Source organism: Trachurus japonicus, chromosome 17 (assembly GCF_045865225.1).
Source record: "Trachurus japonicus isolate A0001 chromosome 17, Traja_1.0".
NCBI classification, from domain to species: domain Eukaryota; kingdom Metazoa; phylum Chordata; class Actinopteri; order Carangiformes; family Carangidae; genus Trachurus; species Trachurus japonicus.
Genome location: NC_140923.1, coordinates 33,515,181 through 33,538,366, shown reverse-complemented (window position 1 = coordinate 33,538,366; position 23,186 = coordinate 33,515,181). Strand labels below are relative to the sequence as shown.

The 23,186-nt window shown below is 42.2% G+C and overlaps 1 protein-coding gene across 1 annotated transcript in view; it reads left to right on the top strand.

Annotated features, from left to right (window-relative positions):
- Window positions 1-21,842, top strand: part of cdh2 (cadherin 2, type 1, N-cadherin (neuronal)) — a 63,866-nt gene extending 42,024 nt beyond the window's left edge. The window contains exons 4-16 of the mRNA XM_085805274.1: window positions 1,868-2,035; window positions 3,490-3,645; window positions 4,866-5,010; window positions 5,310-5,482; window positions 6,870-7,007; window positions 7,487-7,672; window positions 8,281-8,534; window positions 10,396-10,538; window positions 11,604-11,837; window positions 12,803-13,036; window positions 13,272-13,411; window positions 17,676-17,840; window positions 20,560-21,842. Of these exons, the coding sequence (XP_085661400.1) occupies window positions 1,868-2,035; window positions 3,490-3,645; window positions 4,866-5,010; window positions 5,310-5,482; window positions 6,870-7,007; window positions 7,487-7,672; window positions 8,281-8,534; window positions 10,396-10,538; window positions 11,604-11,837; window positions 12,803-13,036; window positions 13,272-13,411; window positions 17,676-17,840; window positions 20,560-20,766 (2,343 nt within the window). The 3' untranslated portion in view covers window positions 20,767-21,842. The remainder of the gene's footprint in view (window positions 1-1,867; window positions 2,036-3,489; window positions 3,646-4,865; window positions 5,011-5,309; window positions 5,483-6,869; window positions 7,008-7,486; window positions 7,673-8,280; window positions 8,535-10,395; window positions 10,539-11,603; window positions 11,838-12,802; window positions 13,037-13,271; window positions 13,412-17,675; window positions 17,841-20,559) is intronic.
- The last annotated feature ends 1,344 nt before the right edge of the window (window positions 21,843-23,186 follow it).

Here is a 23,186-nt window from a genome sequence, read left to right as displayed (position 1 = left end):
CGGCCACTTTAACCACTGCGCCACGCACCCCCCCACTATCAGCTGTATCATCAGTGTCTGATCTGCATCTGATGAGAGTTGTTGAATTTGTCCAGTGTCCATAATAAAATCAGGGATCGACTTTCCTGTATCTTGTGAGTTTATGAGGTCATCGGCGGCTATTCTCCCCCTCCAGCACAATTATTGTCATGAATCATCATGCATCTCTTAATCACATGAGCGATTACATTTTTTTTTTTTTATTAGTGCCACGAATGCTGCAGCCTCGGGGAAACATTTTAATCAATGGCAGCCAAACAATATCCTCATTAACATGAGAGTTTCCTCACCCACTATCTCCATCTCTATCAGAACCTCAGCTCCACCGCAGTATGTGAGTGGAAAATCTGAATCTAAAAGAGGTAGTTTTTCTAAAAGGGCAAATACACACATGCGTAGTCCTTTCCACACAATCACACATACAGACACACACACACACACTCGGGCTGAACGCTCAACCTAACACTCTCCTGGACTCTGAAGTAGACTAATAGTCAGAAGATGGAGGGGGTTCTGATGGTGTGGATGGGTGCAGACTTCCAGAGCACCAGAGATAGATGTGCGTTGGGCTGAGCAAACCCACAGTGCCATTCATCATTCCAGATGCAGGTTGCAAATAATTACGGCTCTCACCCGCACCCATTTTAATAGGGTAATAGATATTTCTGAAGCGTGCCCCTTCGTTATCTGTCCGCTTGCCTCTCTGCATTTCCAATGTGTGAAAGCAGCATAATCGGATTTCAAACATGATTAGTGGAAGCTCTGCGACAGCTCCCCAGATGTTAGAGGAGGGGGAACGTGGGATATGGGTCACGATATAAGGTGGCAAAGTGGTAATTAATTTCTGTGTTTGCACAGGACATTTTGTGGTAGTTTCCCTGGCCTCGAGTACCTCACAACCAATCAACATTCAAATAATTAGAGGAAACAGTGAGGAAGGTACTTCAAAGGATGTGACAGTTCCATTGAAATCCCAGCTATCATTCACTGACATTGACGGATTTTACATATTGTTTTTCTGTTTTCTTTCCCGCCGTGTTTTGTTCAAGGTTATTTTAACTTTCTCTGGCACTACTTCAGTCTTCTCAGTCTCTGGAGCGGCATAGGCAATTTGAGCCATCTGTGTGTTTAGTGTCTGGCTTGCAGGTACCATCCTCCTTTGTTTCAAATCTCATTCATTACAGCCGAGGGAGGATGGCAGATCCATTATGGAAGCTGGTCTGTCTGTGTGGGTGCATTTTATCAGCACATAAGAAGAGGTCTGACATTTAAAGCAAACCAGCGTCGGTGCTGTGCGGCTGCCGCAGTAGCCACACCAAAGTGTTTCAAAGCACATCATCACACACTGAACTGTGGATATTTTAAGCTACAAAGAAAGTTAAGAAAGAATGGATTTATTTCATTGAATGCACATTTAGAGTAGGTATTGCATTTGGAAGAGGTTATTAGATTTTTTTTTGCAGAAAAAGGCAGAACGTTTGCTTTATTACCATATCATTTTCACTGTGTAACCAAAAGGGAATCGGTCAACCTACCATTGCAATAAGGTGTTGTGCTGTTGATCATAGTAATTACATAATCAGGATTAAGGCTTTCACTCCCACAGGGTAAACATAATAACAAGACTCCACAGCTATACAACAGCAGCTCTGTGAGGCTGCACTTAAGTTCGCGGCCATCTACGTTGTAGTTTTACCTGGACCAACATAATTGCCATCCATAACGCTGTGCTGCTAGCATGGCTAAAAAATGTACATTGTTAAGCTTTACTGCATAGATGTGATCGCCACCCACCCGGCTCTCGAACTAAATCGTTTCCCTCTCACAGGTCCAGGAAGCTGCCGTCCCTCCAGTCATGTCCACGGATTTGAAGGAAATAGTGTTCCCGTCACGAAACACAGACAGCGAACTCAAACGCATGAAGAGAGACTGGGTCATCCCCCCAATCAATGTCCCTGAGAACTCGCGAGGTCCATTCCCACAAGAGCTTGTCCGGGTAACGTAACTCACTCAAGCACATGCTTATACATACATACACATACACACACACTCACACACACATACATACATATATATATATATATATATATATATGTATGTGTGTATACAGCTCTCAAAACTCCAAATGAAATGTTTTTTGCTAGATTTGACAACCTTGTAGACCCCTGCTGCCCCAAGCTCTACCCAGAGGGTCACAGACATGAGACTTATGCCTTCGACAAAATGCTTATATTTACAGCACTTTGCTAAAGGTCGGCGCCTTTCCTTTTTTTTTTTTTTTTTACAATTTATTATTTATCTGTTCTTTCAGGAGGCATTTGGTTCCAATGTAACATGGTATTATTTATAAGTAAGGAGAAATCTGAAGTGCTTACCAGCACAATTGTGCCTCAGTTGCCTGTTGAGATATTATAGTCCTTTTATCATGGCTCAAGGACAGGCATGGCCCAGTTCATTTGCAAAAAATCTCTGGTCGGGGCTGGGTGTGGGTGGCTGACAGAGGACAAGCAATACTTAAAGAAGCTATACTAAGAAGAAATAGATTCTTTTTCAGCAAATGAAGTTGACTTTCTTACAGAATGTTAAGTCCCGTTCATGCCATTTGTATGTATTATATTTAATCCGGCCATATTAGAAGGGATGTTTCTGGGCTTTAGTGGATGATATCAGGATGAGGAAATACTTTGTTTGCTCAGCATGGATCTGGGGTGTAGGCACAGAGGGTCTCGGCTTACAGGGCAAACAGGATAGACAGCACAGCCAAGACAGAACTTCAATACTACACAGACACACACAGTCTGTATATGCACTCTTTTACTTACATAGCACACTATTTTTAAACCAGTGCTGAAATGACTTGTCAATGAATGCGTAAATCTACAGGATTTTCTATAAATAATTGAATAATACAAATTTGCCGGGTATAGCTAAGTCTGATTTGCTTATCTCTATTTATTGTTGATCATATTGATACTTTGTAACTGAATGTTAATAATTAGAAAATAAAGATTGATTATCTTAAGTACAGTAGAAGCTGTAATTTTTAATGCATTCTTCTATTATTGCCATATTATTTATTTATTTATTTATTTATTTAGAAGTCAGGACAATGCACATTAATGAACATGTACCGTAGTACCTGTAAATGTGCCAGATTGTAGCCCGAGGGCTAATTTCCATCTGGAGTCCTCTAGGCAGGTTGGTGTTACAATACAATACAAAAGGTTAATTAGGTTATTAAGGTTATTAGTTAATTGCATGTTAATTAGCATATCACCAGATTTAATTTATCCTAAATGAAAAGGATTGTTTATATAAACAAAAACTTTTGTCATCAGATTCCTTTAAACTCTCTAACATCAATATGTGCCTCAAAAATTGTTATGTTTCAGGTTTTAGTTGACATTATGAAGCATTTATTAATAAATAAATACATCTTTACACCCACAGATTCGGTCAGACCATGACAAAAGCCGGTCCCTCAGATACAGTGTGACAGGCCCCGGCGCTGATCAGCCTCCTAACGGCATCTTCATCATCGACCCAATCTCTGGAGAGTTGTCAGTAAACAAACCCTTGGATCGAGAGCACATCCCCAACTTCCATGTAAGTCTGACACAATAGCTCATACCAAAAAAAAAAAAAACCTCTCTGTAATGACATCTCTATTATTTGCAAATTGTTTTTCCAGCCCACTTTATCAAGAGAAATGTGTTCTCTCACAGTGCTGTACATTCCTGCCAGTTGGCATGTGCTCAAGGGTCATGTGTAGCCTAAACTGCCTCCTCAGACCCAATAAAGCCCGGGGTCTCCTAGGAAATCTGACTTATCCGTCTGAGAATTTAAGGGATTTAACATGATGTTTGACTAGTGATGTGATGAATGAATTGGGGTGTATGTGTTAAATACATTACGAGAAACCCAGCTCCTTGTAGAGCTGCTTTACTCATTAGTGGTTCTTCTGTGACATTGCTATGGGCTTTGAATTATATAGCTTCATTCTTAATGGTATATTTTCTTTTGCCTCAACATAAACTGGTAGACATAATGCTAGTAAAACGATTGAACATGTATTTCTCTAATGAGAATCTACTTGAGTGATATTTGAAGGTCACAAATGACTCAGAGCGAAAGGCTTCTAAACATCCTCGCTGTTGCAGTTTCAGTAAACTGTAATTGAACTGTAAACAGTAGAACGACAGGAGTAGCTAAAGATAAACATGTACATATTTGGTATATTATACTGTTCGGAGCCTGTAAATTTTCACTATATACTGTATTTTTTTAAATGTATTCAAAAGCACGAATCCTGTGTCAGGCACCAAACCTGCATGTGTCTGTATGAAAAAAACATGTACTTGAAGTGCAAAACATTTCAGTAGATAGGAGTTGTTTTGGTAAAACACAGCTGAACCTGTGTTGACCCAGTGTGCGGCAACTGCAATGGGGTGTATTGTTTCAAGAGACAGCCATAAAAATGCAGCTAGAATGCCTGTGTTGTTGTGGACTCTGGCAGTTATCAGACTAAATCTAATCTCCGTCTTTTTGCCCTGCATGTGCCAGAGCTAGTAGTGGGAAAAACTTGCTCTTTACAAGAGAATGTTCATCTCTTGGTCACATCAGTTTGAAATAAAGAGGATTTTCACGAACGTTTGCTCTTCTGTATGCACTGAAAGATTTTAATTATGGTTTGTGGGGTTAATTATCACAGCAGTTTAACGGGTGATATTCAGCGAGTGGGTTCTCCCAACATATTGTTTGTTCAGTTGATAACAGTCCTTGCCTGAACAGTCCTACAGTCCAGATGTGTTTGTGTTTTCCTCCAGCTGAGAGCCCATGCAGTGGACCTGAACGGCAACCAGGTAGAAAACCCTATTGACATTGTGATCAATGTAATCGACATGAACGACAACAGACCCGAGTTCACCCATCAGATCTGGAATGGCAGTGTCCCAGAGGGTTCCAAGCCAGGTAATATACAGCATAAAGCAGAGCGCAGCACTACACTGTATGAGCAAACGATCGGCTGTAGTCTGAGCCTCCACCCTCACATGTTGCCAGACTGTTAGCCGATCAAACAGCATTGATAGAATTCCTGGGGTGGCCACTTTGTTAACTTTGCTTCTGCTGTTTTAAAGCATTCACTGGTATTTTGAGATCATCAGAAAGAACATTCAGTGCCTATATAACAAAATCATGAAACTTATACAGTTTTTAATAGCTCTTTTCATGAATTCATGATGTTTGCATCTTGTCTTTTTATCTTGTAGGAACATTTGTCATGACAGTTACATCTGTTGACAAAGACGACCCTAAAACAGCAAATGGGATGCTGCGTTACAAGATCCTGTCTCAGAATCCAGAGAGTCCAACCTCCAATATGTTCACCATCAACAATAAAACAGGAGGCATCATCACGGTGGCAGCTGGCCTCGACAGAGAGGTGACTGACACAAAAACATTTTTTTTCCTTCATTCTATCACTCTCTCTCTTTACCTTCTCCTACACCTCTTTATGAGATAGCTTTCATATACTATAATGCTGTTGCCAATCCCCTCTCTATTTAGCATTTATGAATGTAGACCTATAAATTGTCGGCATTTAAGTGAAACCTTCATTAGCGAGGCCATCCATTATATGAACTAATTTTTGTTCAGCGTTTGCTGCCTGTTGTAGATGCGCATCAACATATTCATTTTCCATGTTTACATAAATGGGTTGTGCATTTTTTATATGATGACAAAACACAGCTTGAATATCTTTGCTAATATCCAGACTGTCTGAGAGCTAATGAGCCAAAGTGAATTTTGCTGATTATCAGCTAAATGAGAAGTAGGGATGGGGAATGGACTTGGCTCTTTCACACTTATTTACTCTTACAAGGATGCAGCGTGCATCACTGAGCAGCTAAATGTTTCCCTTCCCTCATTCTTGCCTTCATTTCTTTCCCCCCTCTAAAGCAGAGGCCTTACTTGCATTTTCTTTCTCTCTATTTCCTGTGCTGTAAACGCTACCACTCTCTAATTTAATTGAATCGCATGGCAGTTTGAGAAAATAAATAAAATAATATAGAAAGCTGGAGCCAGTTGGTGCAATTCTAGCGAGGGCAATCTGGCTAGGTGGCTGCTCAATCACTTCTGCCCTGGGGCCGCCGTTTTATGTCTGCCAGTTGCCACCATGAAAGTAATTTGCCCGACTCTCATTACCTAGCAACTGGTCCGTCACCTGAGTGGCTTTTAATGTGAAAAGAGTCATTTGTTAGCTTCATGATGTTGTACATAGCAGAGGTGTAAGTTTCACACATCCACTCCCAAACTCACATACTCCCATAAGGAGTAATCAGACTCATATAAAATGCCACCATTAGCCATCATAATTAAGAAGCTATCCAGTTCAGATTTGTTTCATTTTAGCTGAAAACATTAATACTCCTGCACATTGAGTTACCGTTTTATTAGGGAAGAGAGTGTAGCATAATCCAATACAATAGCCCAGAAATAAATCTTCATGGAGCTTAAAATGCTCAGTTTTTGCTGACACTCAGTCAGAGGTGTTGATTCAACCGTGAGGTCATTTTTGGGGCAGTAATTTGTGGTAGTTTTGTAATGAATTGAAATATCTACAACAGTGTTTCTAATCTTTTGCTTATCCTCATTTGCGTACATGAACAGAGACATTATATATTATAAAATAAACAAAAAGGTCAACATAATGTATAGTTCACAATAACAACGCATCCTCACAACTACACTGTTAAAGTGGCTTCATCATTGCTTTACAGAGAATTGTGTTTTAATCCTAGTATTGTTTCTCTTCTTTTCCCTTCCAGAAAGTGCCCCAGTACACACTGATCATCCAGGCTACTGACATGGAAGGCAACCCTATGTACGGTCTCTCCAACACAGCCACCGCTGTCATCAGAGTCACCGACGTTAATGACAATCCGCCAGAGTTTACTGCTGAGACGGTAAGAAACAAACTCATATCTAATGCAACACAGTGATCTGAGTGAGAGAAAAGCATCTCAAGGACCCTCATGTCACCCCAATGTGGATATATGCACTGAACCATCAGTTCTGCTCACTTGCCTAGATCTGCTTGCCCAGCATTTCCGAAGTCACACAGATACACAAGTAGCCAGCCATGTGCAAAGTGTTATATCCCCCCCTCCAAATGTTGACACATACTGCTATCGGGATGTCTGCCCGAGTGAAGGAGGCACTTACCGTGCTCGCGAATCACTGAAATTTGTAATGCTACTGTTGCGCTATCAGGGGAGAGCAGGGAATGAGATGACCATGACGACATGATAAGTTACCTTAGATGTCTATTTACCCGAGATTGGTCCTGCTGTGCTGTGTAAGGCACGGCCCGGTGTGTTTTCTGCTGCCACAGCAGTATCGCTAACAGCTCGCTGTTCTGTGCATTCATGGTTTATTCATGCAGTTTTTCGGCGAGGTGCCTGAAAACCGTGTGAATGTCATTGTGGCCAACCTGACGGTGACTGACAAGGACCAGCCCAACACACCAGCCTGGAACGCTGTCTACAAAATCACCGGGGGCGACCCCAGTGGCAGGTTCTCCGTGCCCACTGATCCAACCACTAACGAGGGCCTGGTCACGGTCGTCAAGGTAAGCCCCCTCCCCCTTCAAACTCCGCCCTTCGCCTCAGAGATGATTTGTAAATCACACTGCTATGCCATTGTATATAATGTTACAGTGAAAGGGTTGGGGGTAGTTGGCTCTGCATTATTTTTTGTCATATTCTGTCACTGTACGTCTCTCACATGTAGGGAATTGTTTTTATTCTATTGAATTTGATAGAAGTAAAGACTCTTTAAATGTTGTGCTTAGTATGAGGTTAGAGCCAATAGAAAATGCTCTGCTTGAATTTTGTGTCAGTTCAAATACATAATACATTATTAAAACATAAAACACAATTTTGAGATTCAGAACACATTTGAGATAAAATTGGTTGGTTGCACACCTCTTACAGCAGCTCTCTTGCTGCTGCGTATCCTTGAGCTGGCCACAAAAGGACATAGTCGCTTTATCTCCTCTCACTATCTACAGTGAGCTTTCACAATAATAGTTTTTTAGCCAAGAGGAAGAAAAAGCCCTCATTCTTTGCATAACTCTCTCACCAGTTTCATATAACCAAATGTGTCATGTCATTTCATTGGTTCTGCGTCTTGTTTCTGATTTTCTCCCTCTATTCGCTCCCTTTTCTGTTTTTCTAGCCTATTGACTATGAAATCAGTAGGACGTATGTGCTGACAGTGGAAGCGAAGAATGAGATTCCCCTGGCCAGAGGCATCCACTCCCCTCGTCAGTCCACTGCCACCGTCTCCATCAGAGTGATAGATGTCAACGAGAGCCCCTACTTCGAGCCCAACCCCAAACTCATTAAGCTCGAGGAAGGAATGATGCCCGAGTCAACTCTGACTACCTTCACTGCACAAGACCCTGATCGCTTCATGCAGCAAAGCATCAGGTATTTTGCAATAGAAAGAGAAACTGGAAGAATTTGATAGAAGGAAACGGGTTCAGTTTCTAGATTTGCTCCACTTCCCACTTAAACATTATTATCATTATCATTATTATTACCAGTATAACCTTTATTTAACCAGGTTTGTCCCATTGAGATCAAAGATCTCTTTTCCAAGAGAGACCTGGCCAAGAATGGCAGCACATAGACATTCAGCACAGAGGTTTAAATTACATTTTACATTTTTAAAACAATCAGCTGAAAAGGGCATAAGTACACTTGTAGGTATATTAATGTAACACCCCCTAAATCAGGGGTACTCAAATACATTTGTCAAAGGGCCAGAATTTTTTTTAACAGACACCTTGGGGGCCGAACATTCAAATAGGCCTAGATTGAAATTAAATTCACCTTTTTTGTCTAATAATTAAAAAAAAATTATTTTACTTGTAAGCACATCATCTTTATTTATACACTTCATGGTGTTTTGTAGGCTAAATGTCTTGACATTATCATATCATCATTTACATATCATGCTGGAGCTTTACACAGCTGACTTGTATCCTCAGACATGCCCTGTGATTTTCAACTTAAATATGACCTGACCATCACAGGACATGTCTGACTCTGTTCTGAGGATACAAGTCATTGGTCCTGAAATGTGTGTTTCTCTTCTATAATACACATTCTACATCTCGGAGGCGACGTCTTTCCACACATGGGCTTCCTTCACCTGTCAAACGAGGCAGAGCTCAGTGGGAAACAGTAGGAGACACAGGCCGAGGGAACCGGGACACAACAGCGGGGGAGAAGCAGGTCGTGCAGCTGTGCGCCGTGGACGTGCACGAAAAAACAATTGCGTCTCATCAAATGCGCGCGGCCACGGCTTTTGAGTTGTGAGCGTGCATGACGCGCGGCTACATTGAATGGGTTTGAGCACGCGCAAAAGACGCTTCATCTGAACGGCCCCCCATGCATGATGCACACACAGTTGAACCAAGACGGCGGTGAAAATCACCCCAGACAGGCAGGGAAAACCCTGCAGTCCAGCCCGCTCCCCAAACACTCGCACATGGTGATTTGGGTTCGTCAGAGTTTCTGTATCCCAGTGCAGCGCCTCACAGGCACACACAAACGCGCCGCACGTGTTTCTATGTCCCAGCGCATTGACTTACAGGCGCACGGAGCGCGAGAAATACAGTATACAGTAATATGTAAACTAGTAGAACTCAGTCGCGAGCCTGATTGGAAGGTTCGGCGGGCCGGATGCGGCCCGCGGGCCGCCTATTGAGTACCGCTGCCCTAAATCATTGTAGAATAATGTCATGGGGTGAGTACTGTACACTCAGACTGTTTCTCCATCATTCCTGCTGGAATAACACTATAGCAACCAGCGTGCCTCCATCTCATTCTTGTTGAGCAAGTCCTTTTTTTTTTTCCCTTTTCATCATCAGACATCTTGCGGCACAGCTGTTTGGCCGTGGTAGAGTTTATCTGCCTGAAAACAGTCCATTAGAAATAATCTAGCTTTTTAATTCCACAGTTTGTCCTACAAATTAGTTTGAGCTACTGATAACAACAAGCTAGTTTGGTCTCCCCTGACAGGCAGTTCTCAAAAGTTAGAATAATTATGTAAAATGTATGACATCTAAAATATTTATTCTGTGTCAACAAATGAAAACAAAAGCATGCAAGAAAGAGATGCTAAGATGGTAATAGAGACTAAATCCATCATCCCACTGCAGAAAACAAAATTCAACCGTTTTTAAACATTATCACAACTTCCAAATAACTCCCAAGTGGAAATATTCATCTTAAAGCAGATGAACTGAGTGTATAAATCTCTATTTCCCCCTCTTCCCTCCAGATACTCCAAGCTCTCAGATCCAGCCAACTGGCTAAGGATTGACCCCAACACTGGTCGTATCACAACAATTGCCATTTTGGACCGAGAGTCACCTTATGTGAAGAACAGTTTGTACAACGCAACATTCCTGGCTTCTGACAGTGGTAAGTAACTGTAGAAATGGTACTGCGGATGCCAAAAATACCTTGTTGAGGTCCTGTGATGCACTGGTTACATGGTCTAGGTGTTTTAGCCAGGCTGTTACACAAGCACTCTATTCTAGGCCATTATTGTCAGAGCATTCAGGAGGAGATAATGCTGCCTTTTCCAAAGGAAGCCTAGCACATGTCTAATGTAGCCTCCCTCTCAAAGGTCAATCTTCCACCTAGCATCACTTTGACTACCTCTGTGATGTTTTTTCAACCAAAGCTGGTGCACAAACACCCTGAAAGTGTTGGTGGAAAAAAAAAGAACCTCAGTTACAGACACAATGACATCCAACATGCCTGAAGGTCAACTAGGCACTTGGCCTGTCTGGAGCGCTGACCATCTTAGTTGAAGGTTAATGTGCTAGCAATCCCAGAACCATCCAGCACGGGGATATATTCACCTCTTCCCTGCACTGGTGGGATTTACCTCTGTTCAGGTTTACCCTGTTCTCCGGAGCATAGCTTAGGCCAATAGGCTTAAAAACTCTACCAATAAAGAGGTTTCTCAGCATTAATGGGTCAGGATTGGATGACTAGCTCCTTTGAGCGTGGCCTGAATGGTAAAAAAGCCTCTTAGCTGAGTGAATACATAGAGGAGCCTGAGAGAAGCGACAGTGGGCTCTGTTTGTCTGCTTTAGTATTCCCATCCCGTGTCCTTCGTCAGGAAGACGTTCCTCAGGCACACACACACACATGAACACACACACTTTGGCCAAATTTTTTGATATCTCCCTCTTTCGGTCTACCTCCTCACTTGAGATTAGATTCTCAGATCATTATGCAGTTTGGATGGGACTTCTCCCACTAGAGTAAATAGCTGTTTAGAGTGTCTTTATACCAGGAGATCCAAAGAATGAACTTCATACTTTACTTTCTGCCGTCAAATGCATATTGAGTGCGAAATGAAGGCTGGAATTTCAATAGAATATATTTTACTAACCGTATGGAAATTTTAAAAATATCCCTTTTCTCATAAATATGTATGCGCTAAGTGTGTGTGTCATTTTATGACCCGTGCAGGTGTACCTCCAGCAAGCGGCACAGGTACTCTACAGATCTACCTGCTCGATATCAACGACAACGCTCCCAGGGTATCCCCTCAGGAGACAGAGATATGCGAAAAGCCAGAGCCAAATGCCATCAACATCACCGCCCTGGACGGAGACCTGAACCCGAACGCAGGGCCGTTTGCCTTTGAGTTAGCCCACCGGCCCTCAGATGTTCGGAGAAACTGGACCATCACAAGAATCAGCGGTAAGACATGAAACACACCACACACACACACACACAATTTTTTCATATAATGCTAATTAGAATCATATCAGGCTACTTATACCATACATACATATTAGCAAAACCTTGGGCTGCGAAATTCCTTAGATAACCTGTCAAGGACATTGATTCATCTTTTTGGCGCTGGCCTTCATTTGTATTCATTAGTGGAAAGTGAAAGGAGAGAAGGTGACAATTTTCAGCCTTTTTTTCAGTCAGTGACACTTAATAATTCGAAAGAAAACTGTAAAATATCTTGCAATGTACGCATATAAAATGTTCAGCAGTTTGTTGTCCATTAATTAAAACGTGAAACTTTTGATCTATGATCCCTTGCGAGTAACATTCAGAATGATACAGGAGTGTAAATACAGAAGCACACTGCAGAAGGGTCAGGTAGAGCAGAGAACCACGGTGTAATATTATATTAACCTCACCAAACAGTCATTAATTTTTCATGCTAATTTGAAACAAAAACATTAGTGGAAGAACTCATTTGTTGTGTGTTTTGCTATTAGATAGTGTCAGCTGAAACGCAGTGAATATATCTTAATAGGATAATGGCATTTGGATTATCGCAGCTAGGAATTTAGCCTAAGCAGCATTATCAAAAGGTATTCAGTAGATTTATAAGCTCCCAATCTAAATCCTGACCATGTTTTGGATTAGATATGCTGATGCAACTTCCAGGTAGGAATTTATGCCGCATATTTGTGGTAATAAGTGTGTAATCGTACTGTGAACATGGTCTATACAAACGACTATTCAGAGTTTTGGTTTAATCCCCTCTGAAAGAATTATCTGCTAAAGAAACATGATGTTATTTTATATTTAATCACATTAACTTGCTCAATCTCTCACCACTTCATATTCATGTCCTCTAAAAAGAAGCCGTCATAGATCAGTCACAATTTTTTTAAAATTCTTTTCTCCTCTGTGTTTCTCAGGTGACTACGCTCAGATGAGCCTGAAGATCGGCTTCCTTGAGAGTGGTATCTACGAGATCCCCATCATCATCACCGACTCAGGCAACCTGCCCATGTCCAACACCTCCTACCTGCGGATTAAAGTCTGTCAGTGCGACGTCAACGGGGACTGCACTGACCAGCAGCACATCATGGCCGCCGGTCTGGGCACGGGGGCCATCATATCCATCCTCCTCTGCATCATCATCCTCCTCAGTGAGTGTCTCAGTGCCTCTCTCAATCAGCACATCACACATCCACACACGGGGATTATAAAGACAGCTAAACATTATCTGAGATACTACTAGATTACTGTAGGATTACCAAAAAAGATCAGGGCCCATATCCAAGCTCTAAAACATCGGATCCGATTACATTTGTACAAAAATATGTAAGTTATTATGTTTTGTAATATGAGATCTCTCTTTCTCTTTCTCTCTCTCTCTGTCAGTTCTCGTGTTGATGTTTGTTGTGTGGATGAAACGCCGTGACAAAGAGCGTCAGGCCAAGCAGCTCCTCATTGATCCCGAGGATGACGTGAGAGACAACATTCTCAAGTACGACGAGGAAGGTGGAGGAGAGGAGGATCAGGTAAGAGTCCTGTTGTTGAACACACAGAGAGTAGACTCCTTTAACATTACATAACACAACAGATATTTTAAAGGCTCTGAAAACATATTTTCCCAGACAGATTTTTTTTTTGCCAAATGAAGAACAGTTGTGATTATTCCAGTTGAAAGATTTCTGCCTGTGCTGCTTTGACTTTGTCCTGTCTCACTGGTTTAGGAGGGTGTTGCCACATACACACTCAAAAGCACCAGTCAGGATTTAGCAACATTTAAATCAGAATCTGACGACAGTTGTGTGGGTGTTTGCTTTTTTCTTGCTACATATTTGATCAAACTGGCACAGCACTGGTGCAGCAGATAAGCTGGGTTTTTGACTAATAAATTGGTCGTAGGTAGTACCTCTCTCATAATTTCTGTAATACTCATTCAGACAAGAATATTTACATTAGTGGACAAACACTTGAGACTTTTGAGGATTACCTTGTTGCATTTGACCTACATGCAGTAGCTCAGTAAGACTGACATTTCTCTGAAAGGGTGACATGTGTGCAGGGTGTGTGGTCTTTGTTAGGGGGTAACATTCAGGTCACATCTATGCAGCACAGTAGCAGTTTTTGTATAACTGAAGCAGCATAAGGACAAAGAGGACCACCTAGTCTTTTTTTCTGCAAGCGTCCATGGTGCACACTTGCATTCTTTCTGGTATTACTCCTGCTCATTATGCTGCTCTAAGATACACCTCACACTCAGTCACAATGAGGGGCAAGGCAGTTTTCGGTGGAAATTGGAAATGGTCTTTTTTTTTTTCTAGAGAGGAGCTGAGAATCGAAGCCCAGAGTCAATAAGGCAAACACATTTTGATCCAATCGGCTCTGGAAATATTGGAAATGTTTCCTCGGCTGGAACTGGTTCCCACTCACCAACCCCCTAACACACACAAACACATATACTCAATAGCAATGCAGAGCCACAGACATCAATAAAGTCACATCTCTGTGAAGTCACATCTCCCTGCGCACTGATCAGGCACATTCAGACACAAATTCAATTGTCCTAATGACCTCTTGTTAGCAGAACGGAATCATTTCATAAAAAGGCAGTAATATAGCAAATGGGCTATTTTCTTGCTGCTAGCTGAAGTGCTCCGGAGGCTTAGGTATAGCAGAAATGAGTGGGAGACCCTGGGCTGACCCAGCACAGTGCCAAATTAGCCTTGGAGACTTGTAATTGGTAAGCTGATGTCATTTGGAGACAGACATCTGCTGTGGCACAATAATGAAGCTCTGTCTAAGGTAACAATATGACTGGAAAGCCATTATACATCTGCCAGTGATTAGGCAGGAGGGAGTACACCCACTTGTGTATTCATATCCTCACTTTCACACACAAAATGCACAAACTTGTGGACCAGAACACTTTGAAAAGGAAACTGTTGCATGATATAACACTCCTCAAAGGCAAACAAACGGCTGCAGCAATTTATTGAGGGAAAACAAGCTTCCATTTTGACGGGCGCAGAGAAGTGCAGGGCGCCAGGAGAAAATGGTCTTGTCTGCAGAATCAGGGAAGTCAGTGTCGGGTAAAAAATGGGCCTGACTTTCCCGGCGATGTGGTCTTTATAATGCCCACCTCTGTTCTCCCTATCTCCCGCTGGGGAGGAAATTGAAGTGTCAGACCATTGGGCGCTCTCAGAGTATATGATTTTAGTTGCTGCTGCCATTGCCCTGGTTTGTATTGGTTTGTGAAGCACTCATTTCATCAAAGGCAGACAGCTGATCTGGCTGCATTCTGTGGACATGGAAAAGGAAAAGGAGTCGTTGTGTGCAGGTTTGCAGGTGAAAAAGATAAAAATGTGAGGCGGAGAGGAGTCGTCTGCTATTTCTAACGACTTCAGAATAATTTGCTGCACATTAACGTTAAGGCAGCGTGGCTTTGGAGGCATGAATTGAAATACGTTCTGATTTGTTTTTCAATCCAATGTAATAAATACCACATAAAGAAATGAGACCTGTCTGAGCAGATAGTATAACTGCCTCATGTATTTGTCACTTGAGATAAAGGGAAGTATAATATGTCAGAGAGCCGCTCTTACAGGATAATTCCTCTTTATTACAGCACAGGGTTAGTTTTTGCACTTTGGGCCATTATTTCAATTATGTTAACAGAGCAAAAAAATATGTAATTGCTAAGATTTGGAATCATGCTCTATGTCCAATAGGGCAGGAAATTTGAGATTTAAGAGAGTAGTTAGTTATAAAACTTGGGATGTGTGCTTATTCACCTTCTTGCCAAGAGCAGAATGTCGAATGAGACATGCTCATGTCTACATGGTAAATATGAGTGTTAAATTAGCACAAAGACTGGAATAAGGGGGGAAACGGCTCATTTGGCTTTGTCCAAAAGTATCTAAATCTACCTGCCAGCACCTCTCTCTCCAGTCATGCAAAGCTAAGCTAACCGGCTGCCTTTTTCCTTTGCTCTCACAGACATGAGAGTGCTATGAATCTTTTGATTTAATTCCCGGCAAGGGAGTGAATAAGCATGTGGAATTTCCAAAAACGTCCAGCTACCCCTTTAAAGCATGTTGTAAAGAAGCCAGCACTTTAGTTGAGCCAGTAAGTCTGCTGCAATGGATGTTTACAACAAACTGTTTGGGGGAAACAAGTTTAATTGTTCTTTTCAATTTCCTCCTCCAAATAACTTGGGGTTTGTTTAAAACCCGTGTGATCGTATGTCTGCTCATGTTTCAGATCCTATTGCATTCAGTTTTGGAGATGTTGCCGATCGGCCAGACCTCAGTCACAAAATGAATTAGTGTTATCTTATTATTACTAATAGGACTGAAAACAACAGCCATGAAAATAAACTGAAATGAAACCTTAGATTTTAAGGTAGGGACCAGACTTCCAGCTCGGTGTCGGCATGATGATAAATAAACTCAGTCCTGTTTAGAATTGCCGCAGCTACGTCTCACGACAGATGAAGTGTACACAGCTTGGAAATGTTCAATCTCAGTCTATGTTTGAATGTGGGTCATGAGTGCCAGAGGCAGCCATTTCACCAGGCCGGTGTACGTGTGAGGAGTCAATTCCCTGAAGGGGAACCGGTATGTCATTAGACCTTCCTGCTTAGTTCAACCATTATACGGCTCTGTTGCAATTCCTGTCACCAACTCCTGACCCCTACGGTGTGCACACACTCAGGGAAGGTCGGGCGGGAGTCAGCCTGAAATGGACCAAAGATGATGGATGGGGTTATTGTGACGATACACGATGACCATTGTTCTCCTGCAGCTCAGCTTCAGGGAGTGATTGTCATTCCCCTTCGAAATCAAATTACACATGAATAATCAATGCGTTTGTTTTAGAGTTTGAGATGATACTTATTAGCGTGGAGTTGAGTAGGTGTTTGTCAAGTGCCCGCTCGCTTTGTTGTGTTTGGATATCTGGGTTGTTTGTGCATCATCACAGGGTTTATATTTATTCTCACGTTTATTTTTACATCGGAACGTCTGCAGCCCTTTTTTTTTAATGTATTTATTTATCTATCTTCTGGGAGGGAGTGTATGTGTGTGTGTGTGTAGGTACATGTGCAACTGAGCAAAGACAATTTTGAAGGGGGGATATTAGAGATGGATGGATTACTGAAAATCTTCTAAAGAGGGACAATCCATCATGCACGCTTATTAGGCACACACCCTGATTCTCAAATGGCATTTTCTCTATCATATCTGCTGTCACCGTGATACCATCCAGACATTCAGCTCAGCTCAGCAAGGCTCTTTCTGTCTCTTAACTCCTTTTCTGTCTTTCAGTCTTTCTCCCTCTTTCTCCTCCTCCTTCCCTGCCCATGACTTTGCACAAACTGCGAGCCATTCAGGTTGCCTTGGTAATGTTAATAGGATTAGCAATGGCTTATGCATATCCACCATCCCGTGTCTGGGCATTGATTAGAGCAAAACAGTCGCCTGCACATCCTTCCTGCAGCACACTGCACAAGTACAAACACTCTGCAGCGTATGATGTGGTCCTCAGCTCGGCCCCCCCTCACTGCGAGGCTCTTTTAATGTGTCAAATTGTCCCTGGGCTTGTGCTTCACAGACAAGAAGATTAAAGTTTTCCTCGTGTCCCCTCAACTCCCCTTGTTGCGTTCTGAACTTTTAAAATCTCCCTTTAACTTAGCTGAACTCCTCTCTCCGCCAAATAACGCAGGAACGCTTTTACCTATGTAAATAAACGCGCTCGGTTTGGGGTCTGTGCTAACTCCCATCTGTCTGTGCTCCCCAGGATTACGACCTCAGTCAGCTCCAGCAGCCGGACACGTTAGAGCCTGATGCCATCAAGCCGGTGGGAATCCGCCGTCTAGACGAAAGACCCCTCCACCCCGAGCCACAGTACCCCATGAGGTCAGCAGCACCCCACCCCGGAGACATCGGAGACTTTATCAATGAGGTAAGAACATCAGCCGGCAACAGTTATTGAAAACTGAAATCAAGTCCTAGGAGCCGGGAAGAGAGCTGAAGTGAAAAGGATCAGTGCTGTCACAAAGCTTGAATTTCATTTTCAAGTTGAGTGACTTTCCTCTAATAAATTTGTATCTAAATAAACAATTTGGCTCAGTATTGAGGAGTTGAGCACAGCCTCATGGTGAGAGAGAAAAAAACCTTAACTTTAAATTGAATCAATTATTTTTTAGAATTGTTTCCATCTTTTCCCAGCAGAAAGTAGAAACTTTTCTCATCTCACATATATATCCGCTCAGACATGTACCAAGCCCAAAAAGTACATGATGCTAACTCACTTAGATATAATTGTTTTTCTCTTCACTTTCCGCCAAAGTAGTTATAGATGTGTCAGCATAGAAATAGGAGATGAGAGGAGCAATACATTGGCTTTCTATCGGAGTGCAGTGTTGAGAGTGCCCTCGTTTGCCTGAGGCCATCATTGACTCCAGCATGAAGGGAGAATGTAAAATGAAAAGAGTAGTCATGTATTTTTCACAAGCTCCAACAGACAAGAGTTTCACAGCATTACAAATGGAGTTCTCTCCTAGTTTTTGGATGGCGCCCATGTTTTTAGATTAGAACTTGCTCTTTCAGCTCTGCTCCCTGACCATCTATCTCTCAGATCGCTTTACTCAGGCACAACTCATTTTCACTTCTCACCGTCGTGTCATGAATACACCTAATACACTTGTCCTAACAGTGGTTATGGAGTTGAATTGCTCCCGTCCAATAAAGAACAGCTCCACAATGCGCTCCATCCTTCATCAGCCTTGTTATTTTAATATTCTCACAAGACCTTTGAGACTTTCTCAAGTTCTGAGCATCCTGACCCAGAAAACACTCACACTTGCAACCAGGCAGCGCCGATCTGTTTTTAGTCCCAGATCTGACTGTCGCTGAAGCTCAGTCATGGTAACTCCAGCGCTCGCATGGAGCTGGAATCTGACCTAACTGATGAGGGCTAGCTGCCAGAGGAGCAATGAGATGAGTGGTGAGGGAGGGGCGACTGGGGGAGTGAGGAGGGGGGGTGGTGGCGGCTGATCTTCATCCTGAAATGTGCACACGCCCCAGGAGCTTGTGGCTCTTAATTAAATTAGAGGGACAAAAAAATTAGGCATAGATTTAGCATAAGGACTTTAACCCCGCAGTCGGACAAACAAAGGTCTATTAGTCAACTCCTGGTCTGTTCCCACAGAGGGGGGGTGACATTAAATACATTAGTGCCAACGTGACATAACCTCTGTTGGTCACAGGTGGACACAGTGCCACAGAGGAAAATAAAGCTGAAGTGATTGCATTCAGCATTCTTGCATAGTGCTTTGTTTCAGCTGGTCTTGTGAATAGAAATACCAGTGGGTTTGATTACACATCTCTTTTGTTATCGGCGGGACAGAGAGACTCCATAAAAGTTAGGACACTTCAACATTTCCCTTAGAGTTGTGATTGTCTGTAGCGCAATGGATGAGTCACTTCTAATGAAATTATGAAGCCGGGGTTGTGTGATTGACTAATCGTTTGAGACTGCCGGTGGGGTTTTGGTCGTAGATAGTGGGGGCTATAACCAGCAGAGCGATTATGGTTGTAATTGTAATGAACGATCCATCTGTCATATTTCCCACCAAATTATCAGCACCACGGCCCTGAGCAAAATACTTAACGAAAGCTAACAAGTGGAAAATAATCGCTAAGTGCCCAGGCACTTTAATTCAATCCATCTTTTTATTTGAAAGCATTTCAGCGCTATAACGGCAGCATAAGGGAAACAATAAATCTTTGACAAGTTCCCAATGAGCCGAGGTCTCGTTTCTCTTGTGTTATGTTGCTCTACCTCTTTTAATTCATTTATTATATGTTGGGTGTCCTCACGAGTGGCAGTAAGAGGGAGAACGCAGGCTTGGTTCCAAAGTGGTTCATGGCCAAAGCACAGCTCAACTCCTAGATTAGCAATCCATCAAGTCTCCAGAGTCCCATTAAAGAATGAGGCTGGAAATCAATAACAATCCATAAGGAACTCTCATGACGGCGCAGTGAGGATTTCTGGGAATGTCGAGCGCAATCTTCAAAATAGAACCAGCTCCACCAGCACCAGGAGCCTCGTGTTAACACACACACTGGCACGCGTTTGTGGCGCACGCACGCACGCACACACAAACACGCGCTCCTCATTTCTGCCTGGGTTGAGTCTTGTGCCTTACTGCTGCTGTTTAGGTAGGAGTCAGATAAAAATGAAATATTAAAGAAATGGCTATCTAGATCATAGATGACACAGTATGAGTGCTGGACTTGTACTGCCTTTGAAGAGAAAGGGGGGCCTTGCTCAAGGGTCAGTCGGGGGAGGGGGAGATGATTGCACTCTACTGAGGCTGCTGGTCACGCTCAATCTTGGCTTTTGATCAAGCGGTGGATAATCCGACATCCCAGAGACATCAGGAGAATGCCAACCAAAACACAGAGGGAAACACGCGGGAACACCAGAGCCCGATTTCCTGAACAAGTGGAGGCAGAGCCTACTGACTGGTTTTAGGATAGATTAGCCTGTTCTTGTGCAGCAGCAGGGGGGAGGGGGCCGTGTTCACGTGGCTCACCCCTTGTTGCAGACGATGTCGGCGTGCAGACACGGCTTAATCTTTTCATCTAACCGTGGGTTTTATTTCCCTTCTGTACAGGGACTCAAGGCAGCAGACAACGACCCCACCGCTCCTCCCTACGACTCCCTGCTAGTGTTCGACTACGAAGGCAGCGGCTCCACAGCTGGCTCCCTAAGCTCCCTCAACTCCTCCAGCAGCGGGGGCGACCAGGACTACGATTACCTCAACGACTGGGGCCCTCGCTTTAGAAAACTGGCGGACATGTACGGGGGAAGTGACGACTAGGATACACAGCCACTTCTTGAATGATGTAAAGATGGAGAAAAAAAAATGAAGAAAAGGAAAGATTTCCTGTTGATGGACATCTACAGCTTCTGATATTTCCCCTGAGAGAGTGACAGAACTGTGACAGAAAAGAAACAAAAAATAAACATTGATTCAGAAATTTTTTCAAAAACCAACCTAGGCTTATTGTTGTAGTCTACGCATACATATGCTTGTTGAAAGCTTAGGCATAGGCTGTGGTCCAGTTGGATGTGGGAGGGAACACTGGTGGACTGTCGCCACTCGGATTGTTGGTATTGAATGCGCTCAGTTACACTTGAATTTCACAGTACAGAAGCACTGGGATATAATGTGCCTTTTTGTACATTTTTTTGGATCTAAATGATTAGTTTTATGTTCAAGGCTTTAATGGTTCTGACTTTTGGAGTGATTTCAAACAAAGTATGTTACACTCTGGTATGCTTCTACATGCTTTTTTTTCTTTGGTTACACAACGCTCCTGTTTGTTGAAGATTATTTAAATAACTACAAAGAAAATGAAGGATCATCTGTTAGCTTGGATGGAAACAAAAACAATTAAAGAGCAGCACTGTACAGTACGCTAGACTTGTAGACTTTTTCACTAAAAAATTAAAATTATGCAGCTGGTTGCAAATAAAGGGAGTTATGAATCATACTTTTGTAGCATTTTTTTTTCTTTTTTTTTGAAGTGATGTAGTATTTTACAAAAACAACAAAAAAAACTGTTTTGGTCTAATCTATGTACACTTCATATGCCTTAGTCATCATCTGATATTTTCAAGTTTTACTTCACTGTAAAAAGATGTGTGTACATAATGTTTTTTTTTTCTTTATCTTTTTCTTTTGATGTAGTATATGAAGAAGTGCAAAAAGTTCCAAACTTGTAAATGTTTAATTTGGACAACAAATTCAAGTTTTTTGCATGTTTTTATCAACAAAAATGAAAAATGTTGTTTCCCAAATTTATTTACAAAGTGAAAAAATAAAAAAATCTGGGTGACCTTAAATGTGTAGAAGTTAAGAGAGTTTTTTGTATAAAAAAAAGAAAAGAAAAACCCATTGATAAAAATTGAAAAGTAGTGATCTTGTCAGCACAACTGTTGAATTTGTACCAAAAAGGGGGTGGGGGGGTGGGATGACATGCTAGGCACTAATTAATGATTCAGCTTTAAGACTGGAAAAGGTTTTCGACTTAAGCCTTGTGGATAACCATGTGTACTGGAAAACAAATTATACATCTCTGACCCCAGCCATCCAAATAAAATGCTAATTTTGGAGCTAAAATCTGCCTCTTTATTTATTTGTTTTTACTCAAGCTCAGCATTGTTGCAGAGGCTTAATTAGATTGCAAAGTCTGCAATCGATCTCAAAGGACAATAGCTTTATCTAAAAAAATATAGTGCACAATATTTTACCAGAGGCGGGAATAAATCATTTATACCCTTATTTATTTGTTGCTTGCACCCACTTTATAAATACCAAAATGCTCTAAGCTCGTACAAGTCTGAGGATGATGAGTTGTTTGACTTGCAGGCGAAGAAGAAAACAATAGGCTCACTCTGTAAAAAAATATCTGTGTCCCCAAGCCAAGTCAAGGTCAAAAGCTCATTGAAAAGCCAAATCCATCCAGCACCTGGCTGCTATCAGGGATTTGTACTGTAAAATACTATAGGTCAGATTGGACTTGAACCTCAAAATGAAGAACGCCACCAAAAAACTGCCTCTAGGGACACAGCATGTACTGTATCTGGACTCCTGGGTCTTGGAAGGATGAGGACAAGAATGACATCTCCGTGTGTGTGTGTGTGCGTGCGTGTGTGTACTGTACGTGGTGGAGGAAGCAGCGGTAACGATCTGTTCAGCTGTCACATGCACAATGTCTTCGGATGATGAAAGTCACAGAGCGTCAGCCGCTTAGCCTTCACCTGCCCTTCCTTCCCCCCTCCCCGTCCTCTATTACTGTGGGACTCTTAATTCTCTGAGCCACCACTTGCACCTTAGTTGAATAGATGTGGACATGGCTTATTAATTCAGCCAAATTATGGGAGAGCAAGTTTGGTTTTGTAGTCCGCACACAAAGCGCAATGAATGTCTATTAGAGAATAACCAGTGAACCGTACTTGCCTTTTGTTTTTCAGCTGGTGTAATCAGTGTAGCTGGTCTGTGTTAATCAGTTCCACATTCTGTACCTCTAGTACCAGTAGTTTCTCATACCTCCCCCCTGAATGAACTGAGGCGTTATGTTTTGCAGAGTTGTTTTCAAATAACCTCATCGGGTGCATATTGCTTATCTTTGAGCATACATAGCTATTCACTCCATTTGCCAGAAGCAACATGAAATTATACAGTGCCCGGTCAGATGAGATGTTAAACAACAAACTATATAAGACCTTGAGGTG